This window comes from Meles meles, chromosome 4 (genome assembly GCF_922984935.1).
Source record: "Meles meles chromosome 4, mMelMel3.1 paternal haplotype, whole genome shotgun sequence".
Classification (NCBI taxonomy): domain Eukaryota; kingdom Metazoa; phylum Chordata; class Mammalia; order Carnivora; family Mustelidae; genus Meles; species Meles meles.
The window spans coordinates 97,018,454-97,041,510 of record NC_060069.1 but is presented as its reverse complement, the minus strand read 5'-3'; the positions used below and the strand labels follow the sequence as shown (position 1 = coordinate 97,041,510).

At 44.7% G+C, this 23,057-nt stretch overlaps 1 protein-coding gene and 1 non-coding gene across 2 annotated transcripts in view; both read left to right on the top strand.

Annotated features, from left to right (window-relative positions):
- Positions 1-16,668, top strand: part of ARHGAP31 (Rho GTPase activating protein 31) — a 109,606-nt gene extending 92,938 nt beyond the window's left edge. Inside the window, exons 10-12 of the mRNA XM_046001438.1 lie at positions 215-790; positions 3,520-3,800; positions 12,993-16,668. Of these exons, the coding sequence (XP_045857394.1) occupies positions 215-790; positions 3,520-3,800; positions 12,993-15,422 (3,287 nt within the window). The 3' untranslated portion in view covers positions 15,423-16,668. The remainder of the gene's footprint in view (positions 1-214; positions 791-3,519; positions 3,801-12,992) is intronic.
- Positions 4,320-4,426, top strand: LOC123941047. Its single transcript, XR_006818147.1, has one exon. It is a non-coding gene; the product is annotated as a U6 spliceosomal RNA (small nuclear RNA).
- Positions 16,669-23,057: the final 6,389 nt, after the last annotated feature.

The window sequence follows — 23,057 nt, the reverse complement described above, 5'->3', positions numbered from 1 at the left end:
GGGGCATTGTGCCAACATTCTGTGCACACGAGAAGATGCTTACTCTCCTGTCAACCAAACGTTATCTGTCTCTCTTGGGAGGCCTACACCCTTTTTAGAAGGTTATGCCTTCTCAATGTTCAGGTGTTGTGCACCTTCCCTTACTGGAAGGCTGTGTTGTGGTGTGTGTGTGTGCCAAGGCTGCTGACCATGTGTGTGTTTGCTTTTTCACTAGGGAAAGAAACCAAAGGAAATTTTAATCGAACGGTCACCACTGGTGGATTTTTCATCCCAGCGGCAAAATTGCATTCAACCAACACTGGTAGCTCATGTGACCTCAGCAAGCAGGAGGGTGAATGGGGCCAGGAGGGGATGCCGGCAGGGGCGGAGGGGGGCTTCAACGTGAGCAGTGACCAAAGCCAACTTCAGGGTGCTCAGGCCCGGCCCCCACCTGAGCAGCTGAAGGTGTTCCGGCCTCTCGAGGATCCAGAGAGTGAGCAAACAGCCCCAAAGATGCTGGGTATGTTCTACACGTCGAACGACAGCCCCAGCAAATCTGTCTTTACCAGCAGTCTCTTCCAGATGGAGCCCTCTCCCCGTCACCAGCGCAAGGCCCTGAACATCTCTGAGCCCTTTGCGGTGTCCGTTCCGCTGCGTGTGTCAGCGGTCATCAGCACCAACAGCACTCCGTGCAGAACACCCCCAAAGGAGCTCCAGTCGCTTTCCAGCCTGGAAGAATTTTCTTTCCAGGGGTCAGAGAGTGGAGGTTGGCCTGAAGATGACAAGCCACTGGGAGCTGAGACCTCTACAGGTAAAGCAGGGAGGGAGGGTTTCTTTTCATCGAAAGGAATTTAAAAAAATAGACAAACTTGCCTAACCAGAGTTTGCAAGATAATGTACTGAAGTGGTTGAGACTGTGGGCTCTGGAGCCAGATTGCCTGAGTCTAGTGTCAGCCGTTTCACTGGATGATCTGTGTGCCTCAACTGCTTGAGCTGTAAAATGGGAATAAAGTTCCTAATCATATCCTCTTCATAAGTTTGCTGGAAATATTAAATGAGTTAATACATGGGAAGCTCTCACAACAGGGAGTAATACATAGCAAATACTCAGCAAATGTTGCCTATTATTTTATTCACCCATATAGTGAGCAGGCAGGAGGAAAAGCTCAAGGAATTCAACTCTTTAGGACTCAACCTCTCTCCATCCATCCATCCATCCCTCACTTCTACCTCATATCTGAAGAGAATATGGCTAGCAACCCTAGCAATGAGAAAGGGTATCTTGCTCCCAATTTCCATATATCAAATGCAGGGAAGATTCTGTTGGGCCTGCTTGGGACACGTGCCCAGCCTTGGATGAATCATGGGTGCCAGGCACTTAGGGTACTAGGATTGGCTAAAGCCGAGTGTCTGAACCATCTCTTGAGTTTGGAGGGGTTCTGTGGTCAACAGCCAGCTGTGAGCCACATAAAAAGGAAGTACGGAGAACCACAAAGGAAAGGATGACTGATAGACAAACTAGCAAATGCCCACTTTGGTTTAAGCCTGTTTTTGTTATTAATATTAGCTAACGTTTTTTGAACAACTGTTATGGTATCAGACACTGTCCTAAGTGTTCTGCACAACAACCCTGTGAGGTGTAGGTAGTTATTATCCTCCCCATTTGCTTAGAGAAGAAATCAGTTAACTTGCCAAATGACTCAGAGCAAGGAAGTAGAAGAACCAGGATTTTAACCCAGATTTTAAAACCCGTGCTTTAAAACACTCCCCCATGCACCTTCACATGTCTACAAGGGGCTGTGGAGGCTCAGAGATTGTTAGAACAGGATCCCTTTGCCCAGCGAGCTCATGAACTAGGAAGAGAAACCAAAACCGTGCCGAAGTGCGGCACAGGGTCAGCCTGTCAAAGTAGCACAAGACTCTCCTTGGGCTTTTTTTTTTTTAAAAAAAGAGATTTATTTATTTATTTTTATAGAAAGCAAGAGAGCACAAGGGGGAGGGACAGAGGGGGAAGAGAGAATCTCAAGCAGACTCTGAGCTCAGCATGGAGCCTGACATAGGGCCCGATCTCACAACCCTGAGATCATGACATGAGTTGGTCACTTAACTGACTGCACCACCCAAGAGCCTCCCTCTTTGGGCTCTTTGAATGAGGGAGGACTTCAGTCCCTGAAAGATAATGAAAGAGGTGTTCAGGAAGGATTTCAAGCACGTCAAGAAGAGACAGTCCTCTCGGAAGGATTCTAGGAAGGCTTCCCAGAAGAGGTGACATTTGGGAGTGTTTTCGTAAATGGGTGGGCTTTCTCCATACAGAAAAGATGGGGAAGGCATTCTGGGGTGAGAGGCAGCTGAATATTGTGGAAAGTCTAGGTTTTGGACTTCACCTGGGGTGCTTTGAATCCTAGCTTCAGCACTTTGGGGCTGTGTGACAGTAGACAGTGGTTGATATCACTGAGCCAGGGGTGGTCGCCTCACAAGGACTGGAGTGAAGTCTGAATGGGGGAATGTCCATAAAATGCCTGTTCATGGCCTGGCTCACAGACGATGTTCAGTAAGTATTTGTCCTTTTCTCCTCCCTTCCCCTTCAGGACAGGGGGCAGAAGATAAGCAAAAACTTAGGGGCATCACGTGAAGCCCTGTGTAGAGAATGTTCTGCAGGGGGTTGGTGGGATGGAGCAGAGTGAGGGCTAGAAGAGGTAGGGAAGCACTTGAGGAAAAAGTGTTCCCAGAGGCTTTTTTGAGATATATCCATATTGGTGTGGAGTTGCCCCCTGGGAAGAGTCACACAGGAAGCTATTAGTCAAAATCACAGCCCATCTCTGTGGCTTGGTGTAAATAAGGGATTCCTGTGCCCTAGGCAATAGCTTGACTCCTCAGGATCTGAATTTACTTAGATGTGAAGTAAAAGATTAGATTAGGGGGCCCCTGGGTGGCTCAGTGGGTTAAAGCCTCTGCCTTCGGCTCAGGTCATGATCCCAGGGTCCTGGGATCAAGCCCAGAATCCGGCTCTCTGCTCAGCAGGGAGCCTGCTTCCTCCCCTCTCTCTGCCTGCCTCTCCGCCTACTTGTGATCTCTGTCAAATAAATCAATAAAATCTTTTTTAAAAAAAGAAAGATTAGATTAGAACAGGGTTTCTCAACTTGGTACAATTGACATTGTGGCCGGGCAACTCTTTGTTAGGGGGAAGGGGCTGTTTTATGTTTCGTAGGATATTTGGCAACATTCCTGGCTTCTGCCCACTAAATGCCAATAGCCACCTCCTCCCTGCCCAAATGTCTCCTGGGGAGGGAAAGAGAAAGGGGTCCCCGGTCACGAGCCCCTGGACTGGGGGATCTTCAAGACCCGTCCCATCTCTGACAGTCTGTGACTCTGAGAACTAAAGGCAGGATACGGTGAGGGGGAAGGGGTCAAAATGTGAGGAGCAGCAGGCTGGGAGAATTCCCTCCATCCTTGTGAAGCGGGACTAGTCCAGGACAGTGACTGCGCGGGTTAAGGCCTCTCTGCAAATGAAGTCTTCAACGTAACTCTCATCCTTCACAGCTTCCGTACCTAAGAAGGGGGTTCTTGAGGAGGCCAAGCCAGGACCAGAAGCAGTGAATGTGGTGGAATGCAACAAAGGCCTCCCCCTGGAGCCAAGCCCCCAACAGGAGGAAAAGAAGGCCTCGGAAACCTCCCTGGGTTCTCAACATTCAAGTGACTTAGAGGAGAGGCTGGACCCAGAGAAGGCGGAGGAGGAGGGTCGAGAGGCTGGCCAGGTGGAGCCCAGCACTCTGCAGGAGAGCCCCGGGGCCAGATCAGAAGCAGTGTTTCTCCAGGATGTGGTAAGATGCACTCACCGCAGGAGCCAGCCAGTACAGTCCTCTTTGTCCCTGGGGCTCCTGGTAGAGCTGAAAGCAGGGATTTGTGGGGGGAGGTGGAGGGATTGTTTAAGAACCAGTTTCTGCCTACGTGACTTGAGGAGACAACCTTCACAACCCTGTGCTGGGAGTTAGGGCTGTGCTGGAGGGCTGTAGTGGCCTCAAGAGGGCCGAAATAAGGTTCCCAAAAGATGTGTTTGCAACTGTACAAAGAGAAGGATACAGAGATTCTTACAGGAATTGAATTTGGGGGGAGGGGCAAGTATAAATTAATGCCACCAGGCAACCCTGGAATTTTATGCTTTAAAGCTCACTCTTTTATGAGGAGAATGGCTTGGAAAAGGGAGGAGAGGAGGCATGGGTGCCAGTTAGAAAGCTAGTATGTGACAGGCCAGGCAAGAAGACATGGTGGCTTGGAGGAGGGCGGGGGTAACAAGGAAAGAAATGGAAGGCTTCAAAAGCTATTTAGAAACCATTAGAATGGTGCTCGCTTCGGCAGCACTTGTTCTAAAATTGGAACAATACAGAGAAGATTAGCATAGCCCCTGTGCTAGGATGATATACAAATTCGTGAAGTATTCCATATTTTTGGGGTGAGTGCCTGGCTCTGTCGCACAATGGATATCCCATTGGACTTCTTCCATATTTGGGGGGTGAGGGGTGTTCCTGCCTGGCTCAGTTGGTAGAGCATGTGACTCTCGATCTCAGTGTTATGAGTTCAAGCCCTACATTGGGCATGGAGCCTACTAAAATAAAATAAAATAAAATAAAAAGCAGTGTCTGAAAGAGAACTTATCACCCACAGAGAGAAAGAAGCTAGAATGAACAGGACTTGGTAAAGGATTGGATAAGCGTGAGGAAGAAGGAAGAGTCGAAACACCTCATAGATTTCTGATCTAAGCAGAAAGACGCACTATGGTCCACTTACTGAGATGGTGGGGGAGGAGAGTTTACGTGCTCATTTACTTATCTAAATATTTATTTCTTATAAGAGATCAATTCGTGTAGGTGCTAAGGAGAGTAAGCAGTTGAGTGGAAAGGCTGCCTCTGCCTGAAGGTGAAATGGGAGTAGATACAAATCAGTGTGATATGGTAGAATCGGATCTCAAAAACACCCCTGCCTTTTGACCAAGGAATCCTACTGTTGGAGAGTTCTCTGAAAGAAACAATCAAATAGAAATACCACAAAAGAACACCTCTTATTGAAGGAGGGGCAAGATGGTGGAGAAGTAGGAGACCCTATTTCAGCCGGTCCCCTAAAGTGAGCTAATTATCTACCAGAACACTCTGAACACCCATGAAATCAGCCTGAGCTGTAGGATTATACACTTCTGGATCTCTTCGAGGGCAGAAGACACCAGTGGAGAGGTAAAGCGGAGTAGGAACGACCAGACTGATATCGGAGGATAAACAGAAAGGGGAGGGAGCCACCAGAAGTGACCCACTGGAAAGTAATACCCCAATATGAGTGCCCTGTGATTGGGGACCAGCATTAACTTGGAGTCTGGTTAAAAGCACTCAAAAAGAGCAAAAGATCTTAAGGGGCAGCTGGTAGAATCAGGCAGTCATGGGCACGGGCCAAAGCCCACAGACCCAGGAGGGCTACCGCCAATGACCATCTGTGCCAGAGAGAGTATGGCGGAGCCCCCAGGGTTGCATGGCTTGCACCACAGATCAGCTGGGCACACTCCTACCGCCACATGTGGGAGTCTGGTGACAGTGCCAGCCTGCACTCCCTAGAACTTTTGCTCACTGTGCGACCAGGGTCTGACCCACTCCCTGACAGCACCCGAGAAAGCTCCATCCTGATGCTAGCTGACAGTCTCTAGGAGCAGCCAAGGGTCTGGACTCTCCCAGCGGGGGCCTGAAGGAATTCAGTGCGATCTCCTGCATTGGCAACCTGAGGGCTGGACCCCAGACAATAGTCCTGGCAAAGGCAGTCACCGGAAGCAGGTTCCCTGGACCAATATCACTTGCGGTTTTAGTGGCACGGGGGTGCAGAGACAAGTGGGCACTTCGGGTGACCCCTGAGACAGTGGCTGGGGACGTGCTCTGCCTGTGGGAGGCTGCAGGGCTCAGTGGAGTTTGCAGAGGGGGAGTCTGTGTGTTCTGGACCACCCAGAGGGGAGCAGATGGAGGCTTCTCTCTGAGTCGGAGGTCTGGGTACAGTTTCCTTTCCACCAAACCTCTGAAAAGCCACAAAGAGCCTCCAAAGAAAAAGCCTCCAGAGAACAAAAGCCTGAAAAACCAGTTTCCACAGAGCCCAGTCCCTTGGTAGGGGCAGGAGGACTCAACCCAAGCAAGAATGACTGATAAACAACGTGGCAGGCCCCTCCCCCCCAAGAAAGCGAGTCAAAAGAATGAGAGGACAACCACCACAGGGTCCCCATAAAACTGTAAAACCCCAATATCGGGGAAAAGATGATATTAAACTCCCGGTATTGCCTTAAAACCTGTATATTTCATAGATACAACTTTTACTTTTAAATTTGTTCTCACTATTCTTATTCTCTTTAATTTTTTAACCTACTTACCATTACAACTAGAGGTTTAATACAACATATTCCATAATAACCTTTTAACTTGAAATTTTTTCATATTTACACCTGTTTTTCTTTTTCTTTTCTATTTTTTTAAATATAGATATAAGCTTCAAGGTAAACCTCTTTCCCTAATCAATACTATCCCTGTATATAAACCAATTTTAATCTCCCTTTATCCTTGGAAAGTTGAGTCCTTTAACAAAAATACCAAGATACACCCAGAAAGCATAAAATGACTTTCCTTCCTCTCCCACATCGAGGATTTATAACCACCCTCCCATCTTCTTCTGTCAGTGTTTCTGTGTTTTTGTTCTGGTAGTATATAAATCCTATCCTTGGGGTTCATTTTAGGTGGGTTCTTTATTTTTCTTGTCATTTACTTTTGTTGGTCTTTTTGTTTGTCCATTTCTGTTTGTATGCCTTATAAATCTTACCTTTGGGGCCCATTCTGGCTGTGTCTTTCCTTTTCTTTTTTCTGCCTCTCTCTTTCTCTCTCTCTTTTTCTTTTTTCTTTCTTTTTGGTGGTGACTTTGATTGCTCAGAAGTGTTCCAGGGTGCACTTTGCCTGGATCATGGTTGATACATTCAGCTACATATACCGTCAACTGCCTCTCACTAAAATTACTAGGAGGTACACCCAACAGAAGAAAAATTCAGAGACTGTGCCCTCTCCATCAGAACTATTGGATATAGACATAAATAGTATGTCAGAAAGGGAATGCAGAATAACAATTATCCAGGCAAAGGCTAAGTTGGAGAAAACCATTAGTGACAACATGGAATCGCTAAGGACAGAAGTGAAAGCCACCCGTGAGAAGTTAAAAATGCTATCAATGAGATACAGTCTAATCTAAATACTCTACCAGCTAGAGTAACTGAGGCAGAAGATAGAACTAGTGATCTAGAGGACAAACTGATAGAGAAAAAGGATCAGGAGGAGGCCTGGAACAAACAGCTTAGAAGCCATGAAAACAGAATTAGGGAAACAAATGATGCCATGAAACGTTCCAACATCAGAATTATTGGGATCCCTGAGGGGGAGGAGAAAGAAAGAAGACTAGAAGATATAGTTAAAAAAATTCTCCATGAAAATTTTCCCAGTCTGGGGAATGGAACCAGTGTTTGTGCCCTAGAGGTAGAAAGAACACCCACCAAGATCAATGAATCTAGAAAGATCCTGAGGCACTTGATTGTAAGACTGATGATCATGATTTTAGACAAGAGCTTTTGAGAGCAGCTAGGGGGAAGAGATTCCTTATGTACAGAGGAAGGTCCATCAGAATAACGTCAGACCTGTCCACAGAAACCTGGCAAGCCAGAAAGGGCTGGCAAGACATATTCAGGGCCCTAAATGAGAAGAACATGCAGCCAAGAATACTTTATCCAGCAAGGATGACATTCAAAATGAATGAAGAAATAAAGAGCTTCCAAGACAGGCAAGGCTTAAAAGAGGATTTGACCACCAAGCCGACACTACAAGAAATATTAAGGGGTATTCTATAAAAGATGAAAAAATTCAAGAGTGTCATAGAACAGAAATTTACAGAGACAATCTATAGAAACCAGGACTTTACAGGCAACATGATGTCAATAAAAACGTATCTTTCAATAATCACTCTCAACGTGAATGATCTAAACACTCCTATAAGACAGCACAGGGTTGCAGATTGGATAAAATGACAGGACCCATCCATATATTGTCCACAAGAGACCCATTTGGAACCTAAGGATACATCCAGACTGAAAGTGAAGGGATGGAGAACCATCTATCATGCCAATGGGCCTCAAAAGAAAGCTGGGGTAGTGATTCTAATATCAGGTAAATTAGATTTTAAACTAAAGACTGTAGTCAGAGATAAAGAAGGACACTACATCATTCTTAAAGGGTCTGTCCACAAGAAGACCTAACAATTGTAAATATTTATGCCCCCAATATGGGAGCAGCCAACTACATATGACAACTGTTAATCAAGATAAAGAGTCATATTGATATGAATACATCAATAGTAGGGGATCTTAACATGCCACTCTCAGTAATAGGCAGATCATCCAAGCAGAAAATCAATAAAGAAACAAGAGCATTGAATTGGACCAGATGGACCAGATGGACCTCAAAGATTTATGCAGAACATTCTGCCCTAAAACAACAGAATACTCATTCTTCTTGAGCGCACATGGAACTTTCTCCAGAATAGACCACATACTGGGTCAAAATCAGGGCTCAACCGATACCAAAAGATTGAGATTATTTCCTGCATATTCTCAGACCACAGTGCTTTGAAACTGGAACTCAACCACAAGAAAAAGTTTGGAAGGAATTCAAACACGTGGAAGCTAAAGACCACCCTGCTTAAGCATGTTTGGATTAACCAGAAAATCAAAGAAGAACTTAAACAAACAATTCATGGACAGCAATGAAAATGAAGATGCTTCAGCCCAATACCTATGGGAACCTATGGGATATGGCAAAGGTGGTCCTAAGGGGGAACTACATAGCCATCCAAAGCTCCCTCAAAAAAATTGAAAAATCCAGAATACACCAGCTTTCTTTACACCTTAAAGAACTGGAGAATCAACAACAAATTAAGCCAACCCCACACACAAGAAGGGAAATAATCAAAATTAGAGCAGAGATCAACAAGATAGAAACTAAAGATACAGTAGATACATCAACAAAACTAGAAGGCGGTTTTCTGAAAGAATCAATAAGATCGATAAACCATTGGCCAAAATAATCCAAAAGAAAAGAGAGAGGACCCAAAATTAATAAAATTATGAATGAAAAGGGAGAGATCACCACTAACACCAAGGAAATAGAAACAATCACCAGAAATTATTATCAACAGTTATATGCCAATAAGTTAAGCAACCTAGAAGAAATGGTTGTATTCCTGGAAACCTATAAACTTCCAAAACTGAATCAGGAAGAAATTGACAACCTGAATAGAGCAATATCTAGTAACGAGATTGAAGCAGTGACCAAAAACCTCCCAAAAAACAATAGCCCAGGACATGACAGATTCCCTGGAGAATTTTACCAAACATTTAAAGAAGAAATAATACCTATTCTCCTGAAGCTGTTTCAAAAAATAGAAACAGAAGGGAAACTTCCAGACTCTTTATGAAGCCAGCATTACCCTGATCCCCAAACCAGGCAAAGACCCCACCAAAAAGGAGAAGTTCAGACCAACATCCCTGATGAATATGATGCCAAGATTCTCAACAAGATCCTAGCTAATAGGATCCAACAGTACATTAAAAAGATTATCCACCATGACCAGATTGAATTTATCCATGGGATGCAAGGGTTGTTCACCATTTGCAAATCAATCAATGTGATAGAAGATACCAATAAGAGAAGAGAGAAGAACCACATGGTCCTCTCAATTGATGCAGAAAAAGCATTTGACAAGATACTGCAACGGTTCCTGAATAAAACAATTCAGAGTATAGGGATAGAGGGAACATTCCTCAACTTCATAAAATCTATCTATGAAAAACCCACAGCGAATGTCATCCTCAATGGGGAAAAGCTGACAGCCTTCCCTTTGAGATTAGGAACACGACAAGGATGTCCACTTTCGCCACTGTTGTTCAACATAGTACTAGAAGTCCTAGCACCAGCAATCAGAAAACAAAAAGAAAGAGAACGTATTCAAATTGGCAAAGAAGAAGTCAAACTCTCTCTCTTCGCAGATGACATGATACTTTATATGGAAAACCCAAAAGACTCCACCCCCAAAATACTAGAACTCATACAGCAATTCAGTAATGTGGCAGGATACAAAATCAATGTACAGAAATCAATTGCTTTCTTATACACTAACAATGAAAATATAGAAAGGGAAATTAGAGAATCGATTCCATTTACTATAGCACCAAGAACCATAAGATACCTGGGAATAAACCTAACCAAAGAGGTAAAGGATCTGTACTCAAGGAACTACAGAACACTCATGAAAGAAATTGAAGAAGTCACAAAAAGATGGAAGAAGATTTCATGCTCATGGATTGGAAGAATAAACATCATTAAAATGTCTGTACTGCCCAGAGCAATCTATACTTTCAGTGCCATCCCGATCAAAATTCCACAAGCATTTTTCAAAGAGCTGGAACAAACAATCCTAAAATTTATACGGAACCAGAAGAGACCCCAAATTGCTAAGGAAATGTTGAAAAAGAAAAACAAAACTGGTGACATCACATTGCCTGATTTCAAGCTTTACTACAAAGCTGTGATCACCAAGACAGCATGGTACTGGCACAAAAACAGACACATAGACCAGTGGAACAGAGTAGAATGCCCAGATATGGACCCTCAACTCTATGGTCAAATAATCTTCGACAAAGCAGGAAAAAATATACAAAGGAAAAAAGACAGTCACTTCAATAAATGGTGCTGGAAAAATTGGACAGCAATGTGTAGAGGAATGAAACTTGACCATTCTCTTACACCGTACACAAAGATAAAGTCAAAATGGATAAAAGACCTCAACGTGAGGCATGAATCTATCAAAATCCTAGAGGAGAACATAGGCACTAACTTCTTCAACATTGGCCACAGCAACTTCTTTCAAGATATGTCTCCAAAGGCAAAGGGAAAAAAAGCGAAAATGACCTTTTGGGACTTTGTCAAGATCAAAAGCTTCAGCACAGCAAAGGAAACAGTCAACAAAACAAAGAGGCAACCCACGGAATGGGAGAAGATATTCACAAATGACACTACAGACAAAGGGCTGATATCCAAGATCTATGAAGAACTCCTCAAACTCAACACAAACAAAACAGATAATAACCATGTCAAAAAATGGGCAGAAGACATGAACAGACACTTCTCCAAAGAAGACATACAAATGGCTAACAGACACATGAAAAAATGTTCATTATCATTATCCATCAGGGAGATTCAAATCAAAACCACACTGAGATACTACCTTACACAAGTCAGAATGGCTAAAATCAACAAGACAGTAAACAAGTGTTGGAGAGGATGTGGAGAAAGGGGAACCCTCTTACACTGTTGGTGGGAATGCAAGTTGGTGCAGCCACTTTGGAAAACAGTGTGGAGATTCCTTAAGAAATTAAAAATAGAGCTACCCTATGACCCTGCAATTGCACTACTGGGTATTTACCCAAAAGATACAGATGTAGTGAAAAGAAGGGCCATCTGTACCCCAATGTTCATAGCAGCAATGGCTACAGTCGCCAAACTGTGGAAAGAACCAAGATTCCCTTCAACGGATGAATGGATAAAGAAGATATGGTCCATACATACAATGGAGTATTATGCCTCCATCAGAAAGGATGAATGCCCAACTTTTGTAGCAACATGGACGGGACTGGAGGAGATTATGCTAAGTGAAATAAGTCAAGCAAAGAAAGTCAATTATCATATGATTTCACTTACTTGGTGGAACATAAGGAATAACACGGAGGACATGGGGAGATGGAGAGGAGAAGTGAGGTGGGGGAAATCGGAGGGGGAGACAAACCTTGAGAGATTGTGGACTCTGAGAAACAAACTGAGGGTTTTGGAGGTGAGGGAACTCGGGTTAGGTGAGCCTGGTGTTTGGTATTATGGAGGGCGCATATTGCATGGAGCAAAGGGATGTGGTGCATAAACAATGAATTTTGGAACAGTGAAAAAAAAAAAAAACCCTCTTATTGAGCAACTATTCACAGTATACCAGGCAACATTCGGCCTTGAGGAATCAAAGATGAACAAACCAAATTCCTTACCTCAAGGAGCTCATAGATAAATTCATCCTTTCTGATAGCTGAGTAATATTCTATTGTAATATGGACCATATCTTCTTTATCCATTCATCTGTTGAAGGGCATCTTGGCTCTTTCCACAGTTTGGCTATTGTGGATGTTGCTGCTAGGAACATTGGTATGCAAATGGCAACTTCTTTCCACTCCATCTGTATCTTTGGGCTAAATACCCAGTAGGAGGCACCTCTTTAGATCCACAATGGTTATCTGTAGGTAGTTGGAATATAAGATTTTGCTGTTTTTGTATTCTCCTTTCTTTTAACATGTGTTAAATTTTTTTCCATGTGATATATGTATTTCTTTGGTAATAAGGAAAGCCGTATTTATTTATTTATTTATTTATTTATTTGGAAAGCAGATGTCAGGGCAAGAGTTAACATTTACATTCATGGGGAGAATCACATTCTTGTGTGTCATCTGGTAAACCTGAGGTTAACTGAGACTAGGGGTTGGTTTGTTTTATAAATCAACAGTCACGGGGATTAAGTGTTTCTGTTCTGGTGTGGACATAGCTGGATTTCGGTCCCGGGCTGCTGCTGTGTGACTTAGGTAAATTGTTTAATCTGTTTGAACATAGGTCTCCACACCTCTAAAATGGGAGTAGTTATAGTAGTATTTATCTCTGGGACAATTACAAGAACATGCAGTTAGAATGTGTTATGGCATGCGGTAAGCCCTGGATAAACAGCCACAGTGATTAGTAACGCGGTAGCCTTATTTGCTGGGATAGTGCAGCCTGGCCCAGCGCCAGGCCCTTCACTGTCACTGAGAAAATAGTGCAGTTGTCAGGGCCACAAGTCCTTGGTTCTAAAATAATCCGTTCCTTGATGTTTTTCAGGATGAGGATGACCTGGCCAATGCCCTGATCTGGCCTGAGATTCAACAGGAGCTGAAGATCATCGAATCTGAGGAGGAGCTCTCCTCATTGCCAGCACCTGCCCTAAAGATCAGCCCCACTCAGCCAATCCTGGAGGCCAGTCCGGGGGCTTTTGCCTCCCAGGAGCCTCCTGGGAGCTTGTCTTGTGGCCGACCACCAGGCTCTACCCCTCTGGAGGAGTGGACTAGGGATCCAGCCAATCAGATGGCACAGGGGACTTTCCCGGCAGCCAATAGAGAAAAGCCAGAGACGACGAGAGTCCTCCACAGACCCGAGACAGAGAAGAGCCAGCGTCCGGACCCCACCAGCTTAGCTCCTCTGGAAATAGTTCCATTTGAAACGGCTTCTCTACAAACAAAGGTGGGCCAGGAAGACACGGGGAATCTGTCGCCTCCTCTCCCGCCTGCTGCGCCTCCTCCAACTCCTCTGGAGGAGGCGCCTCGAGTCCAGCTATCAAAGGGCAGTCCTGAGAGAGAAGACTCATCTAGGAGTTTGAGGACAAATCCATACACAGACCAGCTGAAGTCTAATGGCAGCCCTGGGACCCCCAGCCTGTGTCAGGAGGAGGAGCCCTCTCTAGGACAAAGTGAAAAGCAAAATTCAAAGAATGCTGCTCGTGAGGGGAAAGGCTCTGGTTTTCAAAGCCCAACAAGCGAGGTTGAGATCTCCCCGCAAGGGGAGGGGGATGTAGCCCATTCAGTGCAGGAGCCCTCAGACTGTGATGAAGACGAAACTGTGACAGACATTGCGCAGCATGGCCTGGAGATGGTGGAGCCCTGGGAGGAGCCCCAGTGGGTAACGAGTCCCCTTCACTCTCCCACCCTGAAAGATGTGCAGGAGGCCCAGGTGCAGGGCCCCCAGGGCCACCGACTGGAGAGGAGGCTTCCCCACAGGCCCAGCCTTCGTCAGAGCCATTCTCTAGATAGCAAAACCACCACGGTTAAGAGCCAGTGGACTCTTGAGGCTCCCTCCTCCAGCAGCTGTGCTAACCTCGAAGCAGAGAGGAATTCCGACCTTCTGCAGCCCTTGGCCCCCCGGAGAGAGATTACTGGATGGGATGAGAAAACCCTGAAGTCCTTCAGAGAGTTCTCTGGGGACAGAGGGACAGAGGTTGCTCCCAGCCAGAAGGGACCGGGTGGTTTGCAGCCCAAATCAGCAGAAATCAGCCCTGGCAGCGTAGCAGAGGGAAAGGAACTGGGGACTCACCAAGGGCACAGCAGCCCTCAGATTGATCAAGGTAGTGTTCCTGGGCCAGACAACAGCAAAGAGAGTTCTCCTGGTGTGCAAGCCAGTGCCTCAGGCGGAGATCATCCCCCAAAGTTACAGCTGAAGAGCACTGAGTCTGGGCTTCCAAAAGGGAAAAACAGGCCTTCTTCCCTCAATTTGGAATCTGCCGTTCCCATCACTGACCTCTTTCGGTTTGACAATGTGGCCTCATTTGGTTCACCTGGAATGCAGCTCTCTGAGCCAGGAGACACAAAAGTCGAATGGATGACCTCATCTCACTGTAAAGTAGACCCGTGGAGCATTTGCTCCCAGGACCCTCAGGACCTGGACATTGTGGCTCATGCCCTGACGGGCCGCCGTAACTCAGCTCCTGTGAGTGTGTCAGCTGTGAGAACCTCCTTCATGGTCAAAATGTGCCAGGCTAGGGCAGTACCAGTCATCCCACCCAAGATTCAGTACACACAGATCCCACAGCCCCTGCCATCTCAGAGCTCAGGGGACAGTGGAGTCCAGCCTCTGGAGAGGAGCCAGGAAGAACCCAGCTCAACTGGTGGGACCTCGCAGAAATCTGCCAGAGATGATTCTCTCTCCTTGGAAAGCCCAAAAGAAGAGAAACCAAAGCAAGATATGGGAGCCATTGAGGCCTCGCCAATGGATACCACTACATCCCACATGTGTGAGGAACCCACCCTTCCTCCAGAACCAGTCTTGGCTAACCTGCTCTCCACCCAGGATGCAACAGTGCAATGCAGAAAGCGTACATCAGAGACAGAACCTTCTGGAGACAACCTTCTTTCTTCAAAAATAGAGCGACCATCAGGGGGTTCTAAACCTTTCCACAGGTCAAGGCCAGGAAGACCTCAGAGCCTAATCTTATTCAGTCCTCCTTTCCCCATTATGGACCACCCACCCCCTTCCTCCACAGTGACAGATTCCAAGGTTCTCCTGTCCCCTATCAGAAGTCCCACCCAGACAGTTTCCCCTGGCCTTCTTTGTGGGGATTTGGCAGAAAACACGTGGGTCACACCAGAAGGGGTTACACTTAGGAATAAAATGACCATCCCTAAGAATGGCCAAAGACTAGAGACCTCAACCAGCTGTTTTTACCAGCCCCAGAGGAGGTCAGTGATTCTGGATGGAAGAAGTGGAAGGCAAATAGAATGACATCAGTTCACTTGCTGGTGTCTGAAAAAAAAGTCATGATTCATCATCTGGAAGTTATTACAGGGCCAACTTGCCATTATTCCAGGCATAGGTTATCCAAGTTTGGACTTATTTTGGCCTCTTTTCTTTCTTCAGCTTTTTGACCATTTATTAATTAGTCCATTTGCCAGAAGAGAGGTCAAGGGAAGGACCAAGAAATGAAATTTAGATCAGTCCTTAACAGCAGGTGGGAAAAGGTCAGGTAAAGGAAGAAGCTGAAATGCTTTCTTCCAATGAGATTGGGGTTGTATCTGAGTTGTGTTTCTCCCACACTGTCATTACCTATTCTGTTGAGAGTTGGCTAAAATAACGTTTTTTTGAAAGAAAGAGAAATCCTTTGCCTGTGTTGGAAAATGTTGCTGTTGAGGTTGGAAGGCCTCCTTTTTCCTTCACGCTTTTTAATGCTCCTTAAAGCATGCGTTCTTTTAGACCAGTTTTCTGATAAGCTTTGTACACACGTACACTCCAGAACAGAAGTAGATTTGGAAGTGCAAACTAATGTACACTTACAGATCCGACAGGGTGAAGGTGCCCATGCTCTTTCCCTGGAACCTCTGCAGATCTGTGGGAGATGGTTGCATGTATCAGTGTAGAAAATCAGAATCTATACACAAGAGCAAAATCTAAGAGGACTGCCTGGCTGTGGCTTTTGTTATTTTTGGGGGACTCTGCCATTCTCCTGACCTTATACATCCCTCTGATGTATAAATCTAGTGGTTGAGCAGACTGGGGGCTGAGCTGAAGCTTACCTCAATGAGATGTGCTGAATTTTCACTTAGGTGTGCAACAGTGAAGTGATCTGTGCTCTTTCCATCAGAGGCCACAGATAGGATATCATCGTAGAGAACAACCTCACGCATAGGTAGAACTATGCTCCAAAGTCAATGTGTTTAAATTGATGGGGCATTAGTAGAAAATACTTCTAGCTCAGATTCCCTGTCCTTCCACACTAGGCTGGGAGTACAGGAGAGGATAAGGGGGGAGTCCCAACAGGGTGGCCATCTCTATTACTTGGGGAGAAATGCCCTTTGGAACATGGATTTCATTTTAGCCAGTGGGTACCTCCCTTTCTTCCTCTCCTTCCATTACTCAGAGCAGAGTTGAGGCACCTTTCTCCATCCCATAACCCCCTCATCCATTACCCACCCTAGGCCATTCTCCTGTCTACATGCAAGCAGAAGCAATAAACCAATGTGATTTTATTTCAGTTATTTAGAACCTCAGTGCTTCTTTCTTTTTCAGCTGGTAAGAGGAAGGAGAACTAATAGAACCTACTGGCAGACTTTTGGTGCTCCCCCAAAAAGGGATTCACAGGAGCCCTTCTCAAGGCAAAACCCATTAGGGTATCAATGGTTTCAAACCTTCTAACACAACAATTTTATTTAGAAAGAAATTAAAACAGACCTGTTCTAGCTCTGTGCACATCCTCTCAGGTTCAAGTCTGGCTGAACTCTGTCCACAAACTCTGTCATTGCAGAAATTTCTCTAGGGGCTAGCAGTTCCTCTCAGCAGACCTCACAATCAAGGCTGCCGGTGGGATGGGTAGGGGCTGAACTGAAGTTACCTCCTCCAGGGAGAATTGGAAGTGGTGCCCTGCTACAGATTCACATTCCTCTCTCCCTTCTTCCCTGATAAACCTTACAGTTTTGAAATCTTGTGCTGAACCTTTTAAGCCAGTGTCTGTTTCAGGGGTAACTGGGAGGCCAGCTGACGAGTTCTCCTTTCAGAGGGCACGGAGGTGAATGAGCAAGGGGAGCGGCTAATAGGTTCAGTGTCTTGCCTTCTCATTGGGTGAGCAAGACCCTGGACCAATGGGTCCAGCCAATGGGATGTCAACTCATAAAAAAAAAAGGGCTGGGGTATGGCATTTTCCCTCCTGGGAAAGCAAGGTGAAGAAATATAGTGGTGACAGATGAGAAAGGCCATGTTCAGGAGATTTGAAAAGTACGTTACTGCCTTATCAGAAAATGTGGGCAGATAGGCTTTATCCCAATCGCAGTGCACTGTGGTGTCTACGCTTTGATAAAGACCATGTTCCAGTTAGAATGTGAGAGAGGAAAGGAACTGGACTTTGCTTCACCATGAGAACTCTGAGCCACGTAATGAAATATTTAAACTATTTAATGATTATTTTGAATTTTTGTTTGTAACGCTTAGAGGATATATTTTATTCGGGGATAGACTGAGAAGCCACTAAGTACACCTTAATGCATGAGTTCTGCCCTAGGCAGATTCTTAAATGGCTGCCATGCTCCATAGACTGACATGTTTTGTTTGTAGCATCATCTTCAGGAGTGTGGGTGTGTGGATGCTGTCATGAGACACAATGACAACTGTCTGGAGATACTCTCTATTCTGAGTTTTCTTAAGCCAGTGAACCCGGAAGGCTGTGGAAGCTGACTCACCTTCTCGATCAGTGTCCCACGGCTAAAGTATGGACTTCTTCAATACAGCCCAGCCTGTCAAATGTCACAAACACTTTCATAAGCTTCCTGTGGGCTGGGGCTAACCCGATGCTGAGGAAATTCCGTTTCATGGCAAAGAGAACTCAGATTTCCTCCCCTGAAATTGTTCCCTCAAATGCCCCAAGATTACCTGTTTGGTCATTCATTTGGGACTGAAAAAACAGCCCCCTGAGAATGGCTGGATGGAAATCAAATTGCCTGCTTCTATCCAGACAGCGGACAGGACGAGGGCGGTGTTTTTAGGTGGATCTGCATGGTGCTCTAGAAAGGGCTGCAAAATCAAATTCTCCCAAGTGCTCCTTCAAACCAGTTACCAGTCCTCAAAACGGGGATGGCTGATTTTAAATGTTAAATTTGAAATGAAATGAATGCATCTCCTAAAGTTTTCTTTCAGTGTTAGTGGTTGCTAAAGAAGATAATAATCTGTATTTATTGGCAAAATGGCCCTTAGGCCAACTATTTTTCCCTTTTTCTCTCTCTTTTTTTTTTTTTTTACCAAAATGGACCAGATAGAGGAGTTTGGTTTTTATTCTTTGCTTCAGATGTAATGTGAAGAAAATTGATCAAAAACCCCATTAAGACAGCTTGATCTAAGCCCTAAAATTCAAAATATTGGTCAAGTCCAAATTCTGGGTTCTGTATAAGTTAAAAATGTAAGCATCATCCTCCTCAACAATATTTATCAAAAGCTTAGTAATATTGCCCTGGGTGCCTTAATACTCTTAAATCCTTGGAGTCTAATGAAAAAAGGGAGAGGGGTGGTAGCAAATGAAACAGTCCATAAACAAACAGGAGCAAGATTTAGAGCCATTACATTACCAAAAGAAAGCTCAAAGGGAAAAATGTAGCAACTAGCATCTTTTAATAGGATTGTTAATAGTGTTCAAGTTACCTACTGACTTTAATCAAATCAAACAATTGCAAATCCAATAGAAGGTACTAGGGAGACACTTAGGCATTGAGAATTTTGCTCTGATTGCTTAAAAAATGTGAGTGGTAATCAAGAACAAAGAGTTCTGAAGTTGTGTGTGGTCTGAATTGGTTTAGTTGTGAAGTCCGGCTGGGTCTCTGCTAATGAGCCAGGTAATACCAGCATTCCATGCTCTTGGGGAGGGATCTTGAGAGACTTCCGTCATCACAAAACGGGTTAACTTGTATTGGTTATGAAGTCATAGGTCAAGGTAAGCTGTTACTTTCGTGTCTAACGTTCAGCATGCTGATCACATTTGAGTAAAATTGGGTGGTACAGTCATTAGTCTACACGGGTCTCATTTCAAAGCCTGAAAACATAGTGGGAATGTAAGATTCATTGGTCTGGAATTGGAGTGGTAGAGGTTCAGGACATGTCCAGTTTCCGCCAGGATTGAGTAGGACCACATTCGACCCCAGCTTGTCCTATCTGATGACAAAATGAATCCTGGGGTTAAATGTCAGGAGAATGATTTTAGGCACTTCCAGGTCAGCTCAAAATGCAGAATGACAAAGGATGTGTCCTCCTTTGTCAACACCTTCTCTAGCAAAGTCAGACCAGAAGAGGGAGCAGGCACCTTTCCAAGCATGGAGAGGCATAGGAGATGGAAGAAGAGTGATTGCCTGAAATCAGTGTTGGTCCAGATAGTACAAAACTGGGGGCCACCACGGATGGACGGGCACACAGTAGGTCATTTAGCAGCCTTGAGGTTCATGAGCAGTGCAAAATCACTTCTCTGTGAGGATGAAGGAGGATGTAGCTTAGTGTAAGAAACCCATGCAGGTGTAGCCATGCGTTTTCCTGGATGGATCACAATAACTTAATGCCATGGCAACTCCTGGCTTATAATTCTGCAAGGTAAAGCACTTTTTCAAAGGCATCTGTTAGAAATCCACAAGGTTTCAGCTTGTTGAGCTTGACGAATGTTTCCAAAGATAAAATCAAATTTTTTCTATTGATTAAAAAATTAAATACTAAACCTATCCATAGACATTTAAGTGTAATTAAAAGATTGTTATGCTTTAAAAATGTATTCTAATAAATGATATAAAGGATAATGCTTATGATGGCACTATAAACTAGAGGAGGGGGACCTGGGGTCACCAAAATCAATATTAGAAAAAGTAGATTATATGCATCAGGCTCATTGTTCTAGTTTGATGTTAGTTTTTACTTCAAAGTTTGGTCTCACAGCCAAAGTCCCGAGGGGTTGCTTCAGTAAATTTGTTCTTTTTTTACTCACCTCTCACTGTCAAATATTTGTAACTTCTCTTACTGTTATAATCCTACACATTACCTAAGATACCCAGTGTAAATCAATGGATACTGTCATGAAAACTAAGAAGAAAAAACCTACTGCTTCTCAAAAGCCCACAGCTTAGGGAGTTATGTGTGTGGGTCCATCTTAATAGATGGGAACTCAAATTTTCTATTACTTGAATCAACCAGTTAAGGGGGACTACTCTCATTTGAATGATTATGCTAACGGTCACGTTTAAGAAGCAAAATCCTGGGATGCCTGGGTGGCTCAGTGGGTTAAGCCTCTGCCTTCGGCTCAGGTCATGATCCCAGGGTCCTGGGATCAAGCCCCGCATCAGGCTGTCTGCTTGGTGGGGAGCCTGCTTCTCATCTCCCCTCTGCCTGCCTCTCTGCCTACTTGTGATCTCTATCAAATAAATAAATAAAATCTTAAAAAAAAAAAAAGCAACAGCAGCAAAATCCTAGTATATATTGTCACAAAAAAGACGAAGAGGGGCCCTCAACAGGTCTAAATCACAGGCCCTTTTAAAAAACAATCATGCAACAGAGGCTTACCATCTGGTGATGGTAAGAAATTCCATTGCCAAAGGGATAAAAATACTAGCATTCTGGCAACAATATTCTTAGAACTTTATGCCACTCAGGCCTGCTCCTGTCATCCCTCATTGCTTCCCTAAATGCCTTTTCTCTTCCATACTCCCAGATCCCCACTCAGCTGTTTCTCTTTTCTGTATCCATGCCCACTGCCCCCCAACTGGCAGCACACAGTTGCCCTCACTCGTAATCTATCCCACAGTTCCTCTGGAGTCTTCTCTTCTCACACCTCTGGTGTCTTCCCTGAATGTTGCTTCCACTTCTTGGACTCCCATGAAAGTTGACACTTCCCTGAGGGCACCCCTGTTCCTACACAGAAGGCTACACATTCCTCCCTTGTTACACAGACTACAGATTGCAGAGATGATGTTCTCATTTCCCACTTGTTTCTGCACCATTGCTTCTTCCCACCTCATACAGAAATCTCTCGTTACCACAATTCATGGAATGGAGTTATTTTTACTCTTACCATTCTTTGTGGCCATGATGTAGTCAACGTCCCAGATCTCCCAGTCTTTGGCACTGAGCTTCCTGTTTCCACCATCCTACTGGATGATTTCAGTGTTCCTGAGGAAAACCCACTCCACAGTCTTGGCACAGTTGCTTACAGTTTTTACTGCTCTTCAGTTTTGGCCATTTGCCTCCAGGGTTACACATTATGCTGTTTCACAATCCAGAACTCTGTGATTCCAAACTCTCATATTCCATTCTCAGAACTCCTATCCTTGCTCCTTTATTCCTTTGACTTATTCAAAATTATGAATGCCTGGCCTACCCCTACCCTTTCCGACAGACCGTACGCCCAACCAGACTTCTTCCTTCCCTAGCCTTTCCAGACCCCAAGCTACAGCCTCTCAACCCTTCCCACAAGCACCACTAACTCCCTTGACCACTTCAGCCATACCTGCTTTGTGAACCTCCAAACTAGGACCAGGACTCTTACCACCCATCTTCTCCACTCTTACTTATCTATTGGGTTAGACCAGAGAAAAATCATAAAACTGTGGCCGGAGAGCCTTTGAAAATTTATGGTTTACCACCTCAGCAGTACCCTTATTCCCAAAACTCACAAAAGCTATTCCACTATTCTAAGTCTCCTCCTAGATTAACCCCACCACCACCAAAATTGCCTCTTACTTCACAAGTTCCTGCTGCCAGATGTTTCTTCCATTCCCACGCCCCCAACAAGCACTTCCCCTTCTCCATGTACGTGTGTATCTAACCCCCCTTCTAGCTCAGAGAAATTGCTATCCCTTCTGCCCAAGGGCTCCCAAGAACACTTTCTAATTCACTACTTCTTCATTCTAATTCACTACTCTGGACCAACCAACCTGACTTCAGCCCCTATTGCTCCATTAAAATTTCTTTTACTAGTCACCAATGATCTAATAACCAAATCCAACAGTCAGTTCTCAGTCTCTTAACTTCCTTATTTGGTACTGTTCATCATCTTTTTTTTTTTTTTTTTTTAAGATTTTTGAGAGAGAGAGTACATGCCCACAGAGGGAGAAGCAGACCCCTCTCTGAGCAGGAAGCCTAGCATGGGGCTCGATCCCAGGACCCAGAGATCATGAACAGAGGTGAAGGCAGCCGCCCAACCGAGCCTCCCAGGCACCCCGATCACTTCTTCCTTGCAACACTAGTTCACCTGGTCTTAGATTTCCACTTCCTTAGTCTTGTTCATTTGAAAGCTTCCTCTTCCTCAGCTCTAAAATGTTATTCACCAGAATTCTGTCCTCTTTTCTTTCCACTTTCTCTATCACCCACACAGTGGTGATACCCAGCCCATGCCCTCTCACCTCTTACATAGACTTTTTAAATGGTTGGCTAACTGATCTCCCTGCAGTAGGTCTCACTGACATCTGTCCATTCTCCAAACCGATTGGACATATTGCTGCCGAAGTTGTCTAAGATAGGATAGTGGATCTCATCAAAGTCACCTTGAAGTGTGTTGAAACAGACATCTGGGTTCTATTCAAAGTTTGTGATTCAGTAGGCTTGGGGCAGGGCTTGAAATTATCTGTTTCTAATAAGTTCCCAGCTAGGCGATGCTGCTGCTGCAGATCCAGAGATTGTATTTTGAGAACTCCTGACTTGAGAACCCTCTGGGTCATGAGTCCTCAATTGAAAATCTTTCACTAGCTGTCTTTAATTCCTAGACTTCTGTCTGCTTAAGAATTACTTGAAGTGCTTGAGAAAGGGGCAGTTTTGGGCTCTACTCTCAAGGTTCTGACCTAGTAGATCTAATGTAGTGTCCAAGGATCACACCTTTGAGAACCTGTGATCTAGAAGATAATAAAAGTTCAA